At 45.8% G+C, this 15482-nt stretch overlaps 2 protein-coding genes across 4 annotated transcripts in view; both read left to right on the top strand.

Annotated features, from left to right (window-relative positions):
- The window catches only part of akr1a1a (aldo-keto reductase family 1, member A1a (aldehyde reductase)), a 29237-nt gene that overhangs the window by 12464 nt on the left and 1291 nt on the right, over positions 1 to 15482 (top strand). Inside the window, exons 1-7 of one of the 2 annotated variants that reach the window (XM_083978930.1) lie at positions 13021 to 13074; positions 13713 to 13810; positions 13908 to 14027; positions 14560 to 14711; positions 14833 to 15028; positions 15121 to 15170; positions 15271 to 15420. In XM_083978930.1, the coding sequence (XP_083835056.1) occupies positions 13730 to 13810; positions 13908 to 14027; positions 14560 to 14711; positions 14833 to 15028; positions 15121 to 15170; positions 15271 to 15420 (749 nt within the window). In that variant the 5' untranslated portion in view covers positions 13021 to 13074; positions 13713 to 13729. Of the gene's footprint in view, positions 1 to 13020; positions 13075 to 13710; positions 13811 to 13907; positions 14028 to 14559; positions 14712 to 14832; positions 15029 to 15120; positions 15171 to 15270; positions 15421 to 15482 lie in introns of those variants that run through there. The other variant, XM_083978931.1, reaches the window with a different exon arrangement.
- dnajb5 (DnaJ heat shock protein family (Hsp40) member B5) lies at positions 2456 to 12461 on the top strand. Of its 2 annotated transcripts, none has more exons than XM_083978475.1 (4): positions 2456 to 2934; positions 4268 to 4553; positions 5578 to 6239; positions 10426 to 12461. In XM_083978475.1, exons 2-4 carry the CDS (start codon positions 4343 to 4345, stop codon positions 10657 to 10659), a joined length of 1107 nt encoding a protein of 368 aa, XP_083834601.1. In that variant the 5' UTR covers positions 2456 to 2934; positions 4268 to 4342; the 3' UTR covers positions 10660 to 12461. The 2 variants fall into 2 exon arrangements, with proteins under 2 accessions (XP_083834601.1, XP_083834600.1); XM_083978474.1 differs by lacking the exon at positions 2456 to 2934 and adding an exon at positions 3533 to 3643.

The following is a 15482-nucleotide window of genomic DNA, read 5'->3' as shown; positions in this document are numbered from 1 at the left end:
AGTATTTTCTTAACATACATAAATGAAAAACTGCAACATGTATGCTTTTGTCAAGATGGCAGCGTGATAATAATGGTAAGTGAAATGAATGTTAAGTGAAAATGTTTCTCAGTGTTGCATTGTGAAGGCCCATTCCTCATAGGCTCATGATTTTGATGATTGATGCTGTCAATCAACCAGTGGAACTGACATGAACATGGAGTCAGACAACGGTCATGTTATTTGGTCTCAGGTGTACGTACTGTACTAAACTTAAGAGTTTTGATTGCAGGCCATTTCTCATCTGAACTCTTAGATGGAGTGGGCAAAGTGACATTTACAGAGTATGACAAGCTTCCACTGTGAGTAATATGATTGACATAAACATCCTCTTGTTCTGTGTGAAAGTAGACAACCCATGTTCGCAACAGTAAGGAGCTGTTTTCTAAAACTGTCTAAGAGGAGGGCTTTAAATTGAGGTGTTTGTGTCTCTCTCTCTCTCTCTCTCTCTCTCTCTCTCTCTCTCTCTCTCTCTCTCTCTCTCTCTCTGTGTCTGTCTGTGTGTGTCTGTGTCTTTGTGCACAGGCATCCAAGCATCCTCATTTGACACCACCACGTCCTGTCTGAGAGAAAACCTCTTCTCAGGCAACGGTGGTCTGGTCTCTATGGTTACAGGAAGGGTATAAGTGAGAGAGGAGGAGGAGGAGAGGACTGGGTGTTCTGAGGCTGTGAGATGGAGAGAAAAGGAGGTGTGTGTGTGTGTGTGTGGAGGGGGGGGTTGCTTATACTTTCGTCGCTGCCTCCTCCTCCTCTTCACACTTAAAAACAGCCTCCGACTGTCGTCTCTCGCCTCGGTCGACCCTCCGTCCTCCCATCTCTCGGCTCAGGTGGCGTCGGACTCGGTGCGCTGAAGTCACTGATGTTTGTGTGACAGGCCGCCCTCAGGCATGAGCATCCTATCTCCTCCTTAGTTCATCATCCCATCCTCACACATGCAAACACGTGCTTCAGAGTAGGAGACGGAGCATTCCTGGCAGACACATCGCTGTCTGGCAGATTCCCGCGTCACCATGGAAACCCAGCATCAGGTCAGGAATAGTTGCTCCTAGACGGTTTTCAGTGCACACTCAGCATCAGCATCAGTCATCGCTGACAATTTAGGATGCACAGATGAAACAAACACTGTTCCAGCAAAGAGATTGTAGCTTCTCTCTGAAACCTGAACCGTTATGCAAGAACTTGTGACGGTGAGGAGGGAGAGCAGTTCGCTGTGTGACCTGTGTGCTCACTTGGCCCACGTGCAGATGCAGATTTCAGATTTAATTTTATCTGGATGTTAGCGCCAGTGCATTGTAGTCGATCTCAACTTGTTCCGGTGTCCATCACACAGGCCAGGAGTGGAGGGGTCCGAATGAATAACACCCCACTGGTGGTGACCAGCTGCTCTTCTGGGACAGCTGCACCGACCCCGAGACCCTCCTTGCTGCCAAAACACACACACACACACACACACACACACACACACACATACATACTCACACTGAGTTGGACATAGGAATGTTTCTCACCCAGCTCCTCCTCTGCATGCTTGCATTGTTTTGAATGTTTTAGGACATTCATGTCTGTGGGAGCAGGTGTGTATTTGCATGTGTCAGACAGACTCCTCCACTTTTTTTTTCTTTTAACACCTCCTTGCCAATCCAGTGGGGAGCGATGATGACTCAAGCTTAAATGAGACTTCATTTCTCTCTCTTTCTCTCTTGCGTTGACCCGGCAGTGAGTGTACTTTCCTTTCCACTTAACGCTAAAAGTCATCAGTAATGACTCAGACCTCCACCGCTGTCATGCTGTAACATGGGTAGGCTGCTTGTTGATTTGCTCTGGACAGAGAACAGCAGTGAAGTCAGGGAGGAATGTCCGGCCTTCAGGATGTAATGTGTGTCTTCTCAAGTCTGTTGCATGAGCCAAATCTCCCCCACAGTGATGGATGTTTTTTTTTTCTTCTTTTATTAACAAGTTCATGTTGGCTGTGGGGCTGATGATTTGGGGGTCCAAAGTCAAAGTGGGAAAAACTATGTCATCTGGTCTGGAATTTAGGATTATTAGTTGAGGACAGGGCCGTTGCTAGGAATTCTGGGCCCCCTGAAAGAATACTAAAGTGGGCCCCTGACTTTTCCACTTTTGTCTCATTTTTTTATTTAGCCAGTTTGTTTTGATGCTAATGCAGCATTACTATGAGTAGCTACTAGTCAGGGTCTTATGCAGAATAATTAGATTTCTTGTGGGCCCTACTGGGCGCTGGGCCCCTAGAATTATCATCATCTTTCTCCCCTATACAATGGCCAACTTGAGGAAAGGGTTAATGTTCATTTTTAGAGCTGGCGTTGGGAAAGTAGGAGTTTGAATAAAACCTTTACAAAGATAGAAGATGTGTGTATGGAGTCAACACATGACTCAGCGGTGTTAATACCGACTCAACCCAGGCACGACTACAGCACCAGCATCACGCACGTTCAGAATCAGGTGATTGTTTCTCTGTCAGCTATCAGGACTCTCTCTCTCTTTCTATCTCTCTCTCCCTCTCTCTCTCCAAATATGACTGTGTTTCCCTGCACAGTGGAGCCCCACACCTCGGACATGCCTGCTGCAGACGACCAAAACCCGCAGGAGGGGAGAGTGAGAGCAAAGCCCCTGGTGGTCACGTTTCCAAATCAAAGTGTTCAGTGAAAAAGTTTAACCCTCCGTGTAACTCCAGAGAGTGGGAGCTGGGGGTGTTTGTGATCAGACCGTGAACAAAGAGTTCCTGCTGCTGGCTGAGGGAGAGAGCGAGAGAGGGCTGGGTTTGCTGCCCAGACTGTAAACGATCCGACAGGACCGGGATCGGACGCAAACAAGGCGCCAGCAGCAGCAGCAGCAGCAGCAGCAGCAGGAGCAGCAGCAGCAGGAGCCGGCTCGGTAAGGAAGCATTGCATACAGCTGTATAATGTGTATGGATATGTGCATTTTCCCTTTTTCTTTTTTGAGCCAGAGCTTCTTATCGGTGCAGATGCAGACGTTGCAGGGAAGATATGATCATGGGTGTGGAGTAAACCCCCATCCATCATTATGGAGAGTTGTTTATAACATCGCAGCCTTGAATTAAATAAATGAATTAGCCGTTGTCGTTTTTATAGCCATAATGACTGTATGAGACATAATGAGAATAGGGTGAACTTTTTTTTTTTTTTTCCATCTTTGTTTTCTCGGCTAATCCCGGTGGGATCCTGGTCTTCTTTTTTCCACGCATATCTAAACCGGTTAGAGCCGCGGCGGCGTGACGGGCGCAGTGTGTGTGTGTGTGTGTGAGAGAGAGAGAGAGCGTGTGTGTGTGTTCGTGAGCCTGTGCGGGCAGTTGTCCGAGGTTTTCCACTGAAACGTCAGATGCACCTCAAGTGTTTGGTCACCGGTTATTTCAGAGCCTGTGATCCTCCCGGCCGGTGCCGTGCGTCCTGACGTCAATTTATAAGGACCTAGCGGTGCAGAGCGGCGGGCACAGAGCTGAAGGAGGGAAAGACAGACGGACAGATACAGACAGACAGACAGACAGATACAGAGAGAGAGAGAAAGAGAGAGAGAAGCCGGGCCATGTTGATCTGATATTCACCATTAATTGCTGAGAAATCTGGTAGGATTTTCTTGACTTTATTCTCATTTTCTTCCTATCTTCTGCATCGCCCCTGCTGATCCCGTGTTCTCATTTTAAACTGTGCTTTCTCATTTTCATATCCTACTATCGGTTATTTGAACACATCTCAAATTCATAACCCAGCGGTAGCCTATGTTGATTGAAATATTATTACACATTTTTAAATGATCGGGATTTATTTCTGCCTGACAGTGTAGCCATACTGGCATGTCTTTGTCTATAACAGCTTAATTAGCCTACAGCTCGGTCAAACAGAGTGAAAGTGTTTTTTCTGGCCGACAGGTTGAGTTTCCAGGAGGAAGATCAATCAGATAAGAAATCGATTTTTTTTTCTTTTTTTTTTTACCGCGGCAAATCAGTTAGTTTTTCCCCCCTTCCTTCTCAAAATGAGATGAAGATGAAGGGGATTCCTCTACTCTCCACCTGACTCCACATCAGCACAGCAACCACATCCCCATAGCAACAGATGATAAAACCAGTAGGCTACTCTGTGTTCCCATCTCCATCCATCACTAGCAGACTTCACAGTAAAAGCCCTGAAGGAGACTATTAGAGCACATTCTGCATTGTGAGACCCTAACAGTGAGCCCTCCATCTCACCAGTGACTGACCACGGCCAGAGGTGAATCGGAGGCGGGGGGTGCCAGTGACTCCTGAGTGTATGCGTGCAGCACAGCTATGGGGAAGGACTACTACAAGACCCTGGGCATCCCTAAGGGGTCTAATGAGGAGGAGATCAAGAAGGCCTACCGGCGCATGGCGCTGCGCTTCCACCCTGACAAGAACAAGGACGCCAACGCAGAGGAGAAGTTCAAGGAAATAGCAGAGGCCTACGAGGTCCTGAGCGACCCCAAGAAGAGGGTCGTCTATGACCAGCTGGGAGAGGAAGGTGAGGAGTGGGGGGTTGGTGGTGGTGTCAGTGTGTGTGTGTGTGTGTGTGTGTGTGTGTGTGTGTGTGTGTGTGTGTGTGTGTGTGTGTGTGTGTGTGTGTGTGTGTGTGTGTGTGTGTGTGTGTGTGTGTGTGTGTGTGTGTGTGTGTGTGTGTGTGTGTGTGTGTGTGTGTGTGTGTGTGTGTCTGTGTGTAGGATCACTGAGTGCCCTGTTAGTGAAGCCTTGTTGGACAGGCGTTATGATGGATTAAGTTGTTATTGAAATGGGAACACACTCAGTGTCCAGTATCACAGTGGAGGACTCAGGTGGGCTTCAGTCAGCAAAGTACTGGTGCTGCATTAGCACAGGAACGTGTGTGTATGACTGGCTGTTGTTATTAAATCTGGTACATGTCATTAACACTTACCAGCTCTAATACCTGACAGTCTACCTCAGCTGCCAGTGTAGTGTGTGTATAACTGATAACTGGTGTGTGTGTGTGTGTGTGTGTGTGTGTGTGTGTGTGTGTGTGTGTGTGTGTGTGTGTGTGTGTGTGTGTGTGTGTGTGTGTGTGTGTGTGTGTGTGTGTGTGTGTGTGTGTGTGTGTGTGTGTGTGTGTGTGTGTGTGTGTGTGTGTGTGTGTTAGAACGGTGACAGGCAGATGGCTTAAGATCATGATGTGGATGAGATATGAATAGCAGCGACTGCTGTTGTTTGCATTCGTGGGTGTTTTGTACATGTCTTGTTGGAAAAGTGTGTGTGTGTGTTTGTGTGTGTTTGTGTGAGTGCGTTGGGCCAAGTGACCTGATATTTCATGAGCTGCTCCGGCAGCAGCTCTGTTGGAAGTGATGCTGTGGGATTCTTCCTGCCCACGGCTTCACTCTCCTCTCTGCTGTTACCCACACTCTGAGTCCTCTCTGAGAGCAGTTCCTTGTGTTTGGTGTCTAATTTGAGATTAATGTTTGTTGTGGGTGTTGGAGTGTGTGCGTGAGGCCTCACATCTCTCTCTCTCTCTCTCTCTCTCTCTCTTGTTTCACTCTCAGGTTTGAAGACAGGAGGCAGCAGCTCTTCAGGTGCTCCCGGCAGCTCAACGTACCACTACACCTTCCACGGAGACCCCCATGCCACCTTCGCCTCCTTCTTCGGCGGCTCCAACCCCTTCGACATGTTCTTTGGCTCCAGCCGCAGCCACAGCCGCTCCAACGGTTTCTCCTTCCACAACGATCACAACAACGACGGCGAGCAGGACGTGGACATGGACGAGGACGACCCCTTCGCTCACTTTGGGAGACAGTTCGGCTTTCCTGGCGGGATGAACAACGGCTTCCCGGGAGAGGGCCGCAGGAGGAGGGGGGTGCCGTCGGAGCGCCTGGGGGCCGGCCGGAAGCAGCAAGACCCCCCGGTGGTCCACGAGCTGAAGGTCTCGCTGGAAGAGATCTTCCACGGCTGCACCAAGCGCATGAAGATCACCCGCCGCAGGCTGAACCCGGACGGGCGGAGCATGAGGACCGAGGACAAGATCCTCAACATTGTCATCAAGAAGGGCTGGAAGGAAGGGACCAAGATCACCTTCCCCAAGGAGGGGGACGAGACCCCCGAGAACATTCCTGCCGACATAGCCTTTGTGCTTAAAGACAAAGGTCACGCCCACTTCAAGAGAGACGGTTCCAACATCATTTACAACTTGAAGATCAGTCTAAAAGAGGTGCGTCTGCCCATTTTCACCTGACCTGTCTCTCTCCTGCTCTCTGCTTCTCTATCTGTTTTTAGCCCCCTGCGTTTGGACAGAGCTAATGTTGCTGAGGTTTGGAGTTTGATTCCCCGTGGAGCAGACCAGGCAGAAATTTAATGCATTTACAAGGCTGCAAAGTTTTGGGTGAATTGTTTTATTACTCTTCTTCATATCAGTCTTGTCACTCACCATGGGCAAACAGTGAAGGAGATGAGAAAGTGTGAGTGTAATTTAAGGGTAAACGGATTATGTCCTGGGTGGGTGGTCATACTAAATATACTGGGGAGCGTGTGTGTGTGTGTGTGTCTGTGTGTGATTGTTGTTGGAGGGCAAGATCAGTGGAAGCAGAGTTTCTGTCACTGCAGTGCGAGAGAAGCAGCAGGAATGTGGTGTCCTTGTGCGACCGGCGTAGAGTCATCGTCCTTTCTTGTTCTCTGCCACCGTAACAAATACATTATACATAAACACACATGTGGCAGGGGCACGTAAAGCTACACACAGGCCTAAACATACATGCAAGTGTACACACTTCTACATCTTCAAGCGAATTTTGCAAACACACTTGATTAAAGATGGATTGCAGTGTGACAGTGGTGACAATCCAGAATGCTATTACTGTGACTGGCAGGACATTTAATTAGCCGCTCCTACAGTACGAGGGCAACGGGTCCAGCACAGCTCCGCTCCGTCCATGAATTGCACGGGCTTTAATAGAACTAAAAGCGATGCCACCCTTCAGCCCGCTCTCCACATGGCTGCTTTAATGGCAGGTGTTGCCAAAGAGTTGGAGATGTCGGGGGAAAGTTTGTTTGTTCTCAGCTCAAGCCTGAACAGTTTTGCTCTAAAAGCTGCACTGACTGTGAAACATAAGTACACAGCGCAGACCGGAAGACAGCCTGGTTAATAAGAGCACATGAGAGTTTGTTGAGTCACATTAAGTAGGGGTTGGTACTTGATCAGACCTGCACAGCGCTCCCACAGCTAAAACCCTGCGCGCCTACAGCAGCCAGATAAGAGACTTAATAAGTGATGCAGCCAAAAACGGGATGGGGGAGAGAAATGAAGATGTGGATTGGGGCTGGTGGCGGGGAGGGGAGGTGTGTCGGGGGAATATTAGGGAAGTGGGTCAGATGATTCTGTATCCAAAGCAAATAGGAGCTCATATTCCACTGCTCTGCTCTGCTCTGTTTCCCTGAAGATGTGATGCTAAATGCTGCAGTGAAAACTCAGCACCAGCTACACGCTGCACACCAGCCGACCCGACACATACAATATGGCAAATCTTATGCAAGTGCAATTGTTTCCACTTGCAGAAATAAGAAGGGGATGCAGGGGTGGCTAAGATTTATTGACAATTGGAAATACACATATTATGCATATGTAGTTATTTTGTCATATTTCGACTGGTGTAAGATTTCCCTGCTGTTTGATTGCTCAGTTTTTTGTTCTGCCCAAAGTGTGCCCTGATTAGCTGCCTTGTTTAGCTTCTTTGGTGCTGCTGTAAACTCCCAGAAGGCACAGGGAGGAGAGGCAACTTCCAGCCCTGCAGAGCCCTGATTTTGTGACTTTGACACATTGATTTCCCCGAAACTAACCTCTACCTGGATCTATAGGGTAGCTCTTTTCTGGCATTAATGATACCTCTGCAGTCTGTGGTGCTGCATTTCCAACTCCTGTCACAGCTGCTCTCGGCTCAGTAGAAAAGCCCACGTCCAAACACACGTAGGTGCTAACTATAGCTGCTGGGCTCTAAAGGCTAAGTGGACGCTTTCTTGTGTTATGATATAGAAATGCATAGGAGACTGTTTATGTGCATTTTTTTTAGCAGCTTATGTTTTAATCCTCTGATTTATCAAATACAGCCACCAGTATACAGGAAACATAGAGTTATAACAACAAGTTCATCTTAGGCGATAGTCCAAGGTAGGCAGGTAGATATTTATTGTTTAATTGATCACCCAAGAAGAAGATTTAGTGTGTTCTTACAAATATAGCAAAATCAGTGTATGTGTGTGTGTTTGTTTGTGTAAGTTTGTAGCGCTATGTAGTCTGAGCTGAGGCTTATGCAATCAGTGGGCTCTCAGATCAGCTGGCGGTGTGTGTCGAGCGTCATGGCAACCTGTCTCCGTGTGTAAGACTGTGTGTTAGTGAATGGAAGTGTTCGTAACGAGAGGATGAGTCACTGGCCTCCATCACAGCGCGGGGCTATAAAACCACCATCACCCCCCACAATGTACATCGAGGAGGGTAAAGGGGGAACGATGATGCCATGGCTGGAAAACTCTGAAGCAGCTGCAACTTCAACTGCTGTTGTTAAAAAAAAGGAAAAAAAAGACACCAGACGAGACAAGAAAATCCCCCACCTGTCTTAACACGACATTGCCCACATAATGACATGGAGTGGGGTCTTAGAGGTTAAGCAAGTGGCAAGACAGGCAAAGTCACTATTACATCATGAGTGAGGTGAATGGTGTCTGGGGTTTGTGTGTTTCTGGCTCCTTTTTCTATTCGGTCTGAAGTAGCATGTAGTTTAATGGCTTTGATCCAAAAGTATGCTAAGTTTAGTTATCAGCAAGAAGTTCTTCCTAAATAGAGCAGACCCATTTTTACCAGCCTCATTTGAAGTCTACTCAACTCTGCCCCGCTCTTACACTTACCCATGATTTCTCCACCCACCAAAAATAACTCAAACTGGTTTGCTCACATCAGCTTCATTTCTACTTTTAAACGATCACCACTTTGGCCCAGACTGAAACACCTGAACAGCTAGTCAAATGAATTTAAAGGTGCTATGTGTAACTTTTTACTATGGCTACATGAACTGTTTGCATGAACCGCTGTTTACTTATCAAAAGATGTTACAAGTTAAGCTCTTAACTTACGCACCAAAAAACTGTCTCTAAAATATAAAGTTATCTCTTGTTTTGTTCCTATCTCTATCACTTCCTCTACTGAAGTTAGCGTGCTAACCAGCTAGCCATGCTAACCAGCTAGCCATGCCCAGGTTTGTCCTATAACTACCACTTTGAAATTGTGAGTTACTGGAGAGGATTAAGAAGTTGTATTCTCAGTAAATGCCATAAACGGGTTAAAAGTAAAAAAGCCTTTCATACATTTGAAGAAATGCAGGTGTGAAATTTGCTCAGAATACCATGTTGCAAAAAGGATGATTAATAACAAAGATTTTTTTCATCCAGCACCACCAAGAAAAGTAAAAGTTTTAACTTAACCCTTACACACTTACCTTATAGGTCATACACAATATCCTTTCTCCAAAACGTTATTGTATATATTTGCTGACTTTTTTGTGTCACAAATAACTTTGCAGAAGTTGTTTTATATGCATTATACAGGGGAAGTTTGTTATTTATCAGGATGTTCATTCACAGAGTTGGATTTAAATAGTTCTCTATTCATGAGTGATGCTCACCGGAAAACCTGTGAAGTCGTGACCACAGGTCTGTGTTTAGTTTAGCGCTCTCTACGCTCCGACTGGATGCATCAGACGTTGTGATAAGGAGGTGAGGCTTAGGGTGTGTGTGTGTGTGTGTGTGTGTGTGTGTGTGTGTGTGTGTGTGTGTGTGTGTGTGTGTGTGTGTGTGTGTGTGTGTGTGTGTGTGTGTGTGTGTGTGTGTGTGTGTGTGTTTGGGGGGGTGTTCTCTCTCCTCATCCTGCCAGCCCATCTGACAAGCCCTCCAACTATTTACAAGCTCAGCCGATTCCTGCCTCACTTCATTAGCCTCGGCTATGAGACAGTTTCTAAAATTAGTCCCCTGTGCAATGTGTAGCCCCCTCCAACACTAACACACTTATACACACTCATAGACGTGGACACATAAAGACCGGAAAACCTTTCCACTGCCAAGTCATGTTTTTCAAATGTTCCCATTAAATGTGGTTCTGTAGACCCCACTGTGCTGTAGTCCATATAATAAATGTTTTGTCAAGAGAAAGCCAGTTGCCTCCTCTCACACACACACATACCACACACACATGATGAACACACACACAGAAAATACAAGGATGACGTACTTGGGGAAGATAAACTAAAGTTTTTAGTTCATGGAAACATGAAGTCATTGGGATATTCATGGCTTTGGCATTTCATTCCTACTAAGGATATTAACCCTCTCCATCTCCTCTTCCCTCTCCTCTCCAGGCGTTGTGTGGCTGCACAGTTAGTATTCCCACGCTGGAAAACCGTGTCATCTCCCTTCCCTGTCATGACATCATCAAGCCGGGGACGGTGAAGCGACTCAGAGGGGAAGGCCTGCCTTTCCCCAAGAACCCCTCACAGCGCGGTGATCTCATTGTGGAGTTTTCGGTCCGTTTTCCGGACAGGATCCCCCCGCAGTCAAGAGAGATTATCAGACAACACCTCCCCCAGTCATAGGCAGACTCACCTCCAGCCCCCACACACTCCAGACTAAAACCCAGAAACACAAACCTTTACAGTCCATCATCCACTCTTCTCATATATTTTGACCCCTATTGTAATTAACCTTCCCATATCCTGTGTTACTGCACACAGCTTTAAACTGTGGCTGTGGTTTGTAGGGACGTCACAGTGGGAGGGTGAAGGAAGAAAAAATGCCAACACAAATGGCATGATCAGGATGTAATTATTAGTTTTTTTCTTTTGGCCCAAGCACACAAGCGCCCGTGCAGCGGAGAGGTGCTGAGGATGGTCTAAGCACAACCGTGGCTTGTACCGGAACTTCTTTTCTTAACTCTGTTTTTTACGGATTTATCAGTGGTTTTATATGCTGTCCAACTCTCTGATCCTCGTCTTTTTGTGATAGGATGAAGCGTGAGATATTTTTTAAAAGAAACATTTTTTCCAGCATTTTCTTTTCCAAAGGAGGTTTCAATGGTTTATTTTTACCTTGAGTGTACCAGCAGCTTCAGTGTGTTCAGCGTAATCCCCAGTTTTAACACTACACTTCCACTGCCACCTGCTTTTTCTCATGCTTTCAGTCTAATAAAGCATTGTGCTTGCAGTGTGTAGGCTGTTTGCTTTTTAGTATGATCTGTCTCCCCCATAACCAGTTGTATTCTGTGCCAAAATGCACTTAAAGTCCTGAAATTACTCCAAATAGTAATAGCATGTCTCAATTGCATTGGAATATCTGAGAGTGACAATCACATACTGTAACAGCAGTGTTGGATAATACAATCTGCACGTGATATGGGTGCTTCCCCATCTGAGCTGTGCGGCTGCTCTGAACTGAAAAGCCTGGCTCGATATCTGAGGAACATTTATGTGCCTTAGCCCAGTGTCATACCACATATGTAAACACACACATACACACTAATATAAACAACCAGCCATGTTGAGTGCACAACAGACGATGCCCTGTGCTGTGTTAGATGTGACTACTGGGAGCTTGTGATCATAGAAAAACAACACAAGTAAGTAAAGCAATGTAAAATAAATCAACATAATATGGTACTGTATGCAAACAAGGAAGTGTTTTTAAGGAGAGATCTGATAACAAGACTGACAAATTTTGCCAATACATCCCTGTAAAGTGCCGTACAAGTACAGGTTTGATTTCCCAGAGGGATTGAAGCATGAGATAAAACCATAGACTGAAGTAGTTGACATTCCTCTGGGAAACCCAGCTTTGTTGTATATATATTCTGCTTTCTCTTGTGCCATCTGAAGGCCATGTCTCGGTGCTACTGTGAGCAAAAATAGACCACCGTGGAGTCTACTTTTTGATTTCATGGAGTCCTCAGTTTGTGATTCGACAACTGCTTCCGTCCTCTAACATCTGTACATCAAACATTGCGTCTGTTTTGTTTTTTTCAAGTAGAAAAGGCCTGTTTAGGAAACAGGTTTTGTTATATTGCAGCAGCTGTTCTCTGTCTCAGCTGCAGGGGGCGCTGAAAGCTCACTTCAGCTCTTCCTACTGTAGTTTACAGATAAGATGTATGTGTGAGTGTGGTTTATGCAGACAGTCCTAGTAGGTCATATATATCATGTGTATGGGGAAATGTTTGAATGCAACATGTTGAAAAATGCACTTTTTATGTCATTAAAGATACTGACAAATGTAGGAGATGTTGAAAGAGACTTGAATGAAGTGAGTGTGTGAGCGTCCTGCCTCTCAGAGCCTCGGAGGACGCTGGACTGTGGCTCCAACCAGAATGCACATGTGCTGCTGCTGAAGGACTCACTGTCACTGCTTATGTGCGTTTGACAATATTTATGATCTTTTCAAAATTGGAGATAAATAAAAACCAAATGTGTGAAGTTAACAGTGTGTGTCATTTGTCTTTGTATTATTACAGTCGAGAGCTTGGTTTTTTGCATTTCACTGCACTGTTTTTTTAACCTTGGTTTTAGCTTTGCATGTGACCAATACACGTATCTATCTATCTATCTATCTATCTATCTATCTATCTATCTATCTATCTATCTATCTATCTATCTATCTATCTATCTATCTATCTATCTATTCTGACTTGTGGTTCAGTGTTTACATGTAACACAAGCACGCAGGATGGATAATGTTATAATCTTGTAAACAAGGATGTAAGTAACCAGGTTTCTCGTGATTCATGTCTCAAGATAACTTCACCACCATGTTGAAAGTCAAACGTGTATTCATTGTCAGTTGTAATTTGGGATCGGTGTGATGATTACACATTGGTTGTACATGTAACTGTTTGTTATTTTGGCAGGAACACTGTGGAGTTTGGACATTTTCCACCAGTTTGAGTTACAGATAAACACGTGAGGACAGACTTTGACCTCATCCCTTTCAAATCCAGATGCATAGCAGCTGATCTCTGGTCCGAGGTAGGAATGTCTCCTCCAAAAAAATAATAAGACTCTTATCCTCTTGAGTTTTATCTGTGTACTATTTACTGACTGTGTTAGTGCATTAGTCAATTACACGGTCTGTTCAGAAGATCGGTCAGGAGTATGGTCAGGTGACGTGTGTTAAGAGCCTGATCATGTGAAAAGACTGCACTGGTTGATTAAAAGTGTGTGTGTGTGCATGGTTAGGATAAAACAGACAACTAGAGAAGCATGGGAAGGCTTTCTGAGATGTGCTGCACTAACACCACACTGTGACTAATGCCGTATAGCTGCATCAGCTATTTCTGGCTGTGAGGCTGGGTTCGCAGAGAGTTTATATCTTTCCACTAAGGCATCATTTTCAGTTCAGAGAGTGAAAAAATAACAAATAATAGTAGAAAGCAGGTCACAAAATGTTAACTTTTTTTTTGTTGGCTGCATGTGTGATGGATGTGGCTCATCAACTCCTGCTGCAGTACAGCACAGGAGAGTTAATGAGTTTAGATGTGAGTGATAATCAGTAACAGAGTATTTTAGGACTTAGTCATGACTGGACGGCCTCTGGGTCCACTTCCGTAGGAGAGTGAACACCTCACCTCACCTCACCTCCTCTGTCACTGTCTCTGTCCTGTCAGGTCTCCAGAGCTGGAACATGAACACCTTTGTGACTCTCTCGACGGGGCAGAAGATGCCCATGGTCGGACTTGGCACATGGAAGAGCGCTCCAGGACAGGTACTTACTGTAACTACATACTACACCCACACTTTGCTTGAAACATTACAAAGAAAGTGTATATGGACTGTGTCGTCATTGTCCACGTGTTCCTCAGGTGAAGCAGGCAGTGCTGGCAGCTTTGGACTGTGGCTACAGACACATCGACTGTGCTGCTGCTTACGGCAATGAGCAGGAGGTCGGAGAGGCGCTGGCTCTGAGGGTCGGTGCTGGGAAGGTGAGAGACTCTGGTTGTTTTGATCCCGACACTTCATTTTTGGCTTTGGAATCAGCAGCCTCAACTCAAGGCCTATTTCCTAAGTTGTTTTCTCAAGCTTTCATCTATAATACTCTATTAGTGTCCATCAGCACCTCACTGATAGAGGTTTAGACCTCAGCATTTTAAAAACTTTCAATCCATGTTGTCTTTGGAACTGAGCTTATAAAATAACCATGAGGTCAATTAACTTTGCTTCCCGAGTTTTGACATAGTGTTTAAGAGTCTCTGTGTTCAATGTTGACACTCAGTTTAACAACAGGTCACGACTGAGATTTAAGTTCAACATGAGGGTCATGGTCCGGTGCTTTGTGTGGGAGTGAAAAGTTAGGATGAGTCTAAGGACCTGTGACTGACAGGGGCCCTGAAAAATATGAGATTATGTGATATGTTTTTATTGGGCCCAAAGTCCTTGATTATCAGTGAATCAGCGTGTTTCTCTGTTGCTGTTGTTTTTGTATATCCTGTATATCCTTCATACTGTCGACTTCAGGCTCTGCGTCGTGAGGAGGTGTTTGTGACGTCCAAACTGTGGAACACCAAGCATGACCCAGAGGATGTAGAAGAGGCGTGCAGGACCAGTTTAGCCCACCTGGGCCTCACCTACCTGGACCTTTACCTCATACACTGGCCCATGGCCTTTCAGTGAGGCTGGCTTCACTTCACTTACAATAAATTGATTTTGTATCTCCCCCTGGTTGTCACCCAGTGGCCCATGATCAATGTGGGAGTGAAATTACAAACTACATACATGTCTGTGCTTTAGGCCGGGGAAGGAGCTGATGCCCCGACGGGAGGACGGAAGCATTTGTTACTCTGATACACACTACAGACACACTTGGACGGCCATGGAGAGTCTGGTGGATAAAGGTTTGGTGAAGGCTATAGGCCTGTCCAACTTCAACGCCAGGCAGACTGACGACATCATCGGCATGGCCAGACACAAACCTGTCATCAACCAGGTGCAATGTGACTTTCTCGTGCGTCAGAATAAATAAATCTATAAGTTATTATTGATTACAGTGAATGTATATCGTCTATTATTGCTCCACAGGTGGAGTGCCATCCTTATCTGTCTCAAGCAGATCTGCTGTCACACTGTCGGTCAGTGACTTTAACGTTTTTCTTTCTCTCTGAGCTGAACACCATGAACATAAACAATGTCCCAACCGTTTCAGTCACAGTGCTTGTACCTGTGCCTCAGGTCGGTGTCAGTTTATGTCACAGCCTACAGTCCCCTGGGTAGCGGGGACAGACCCTGGGCCTCTCCTGACGAGCCAAGTCTGCTGGAGGATCCACGACTGGGAGCCATCGCCAAGAGATACAAGAAAACACCTGCCCAGGTCATACTCAGGTACTAATCAATCCCTCAGTTTTCTTCTAACCTTGGATTACATGAGTAGAAACAGCTTCATA

Source organism: Trachurus trachurus, assembly GCF_905171665.1.
Source record: "Trachurus trachurus genome assembly, chromosome: 9".
NCBI classification, from domain to species: domain Eukaryota; kingdom Metazoa; phylum Chordata; class Actinopteri; order Carangiformes; family Carangidae; genus Trachurus; species Trachurus trachurus.
The sequence above is the reverse complement of the archived record's forward strand: the minus strand, read 5'-3'. Positions and strand labels throughout refer to the sequence as shown.

Bases quoted from the DNA above. Each gene is read 5' to 3' on its own strand.
- dnajb5 (XM_083978475.1), top strand. From the start codon at position 4,343: ATGGGGAAGGACTACTACAAGACCCTGGGCATCCCTAAGGGGTCTAAT. The intron at 4,554-5,577 runs GTGAGGAGTGGG...TTTCACTCTCAG, and splicing joins TGACCAGCTGGGAGAGGAAG to GTTTGAAGACAGGAGGCAGC. The intron at 6,240-10,425 runs GTGCGTCTGCCC...TCTCCTCTCCAG, and splicing joins TGAAGATCAGTCTAAAAGAG to GCGTTGTGTGGCTGCACAGT.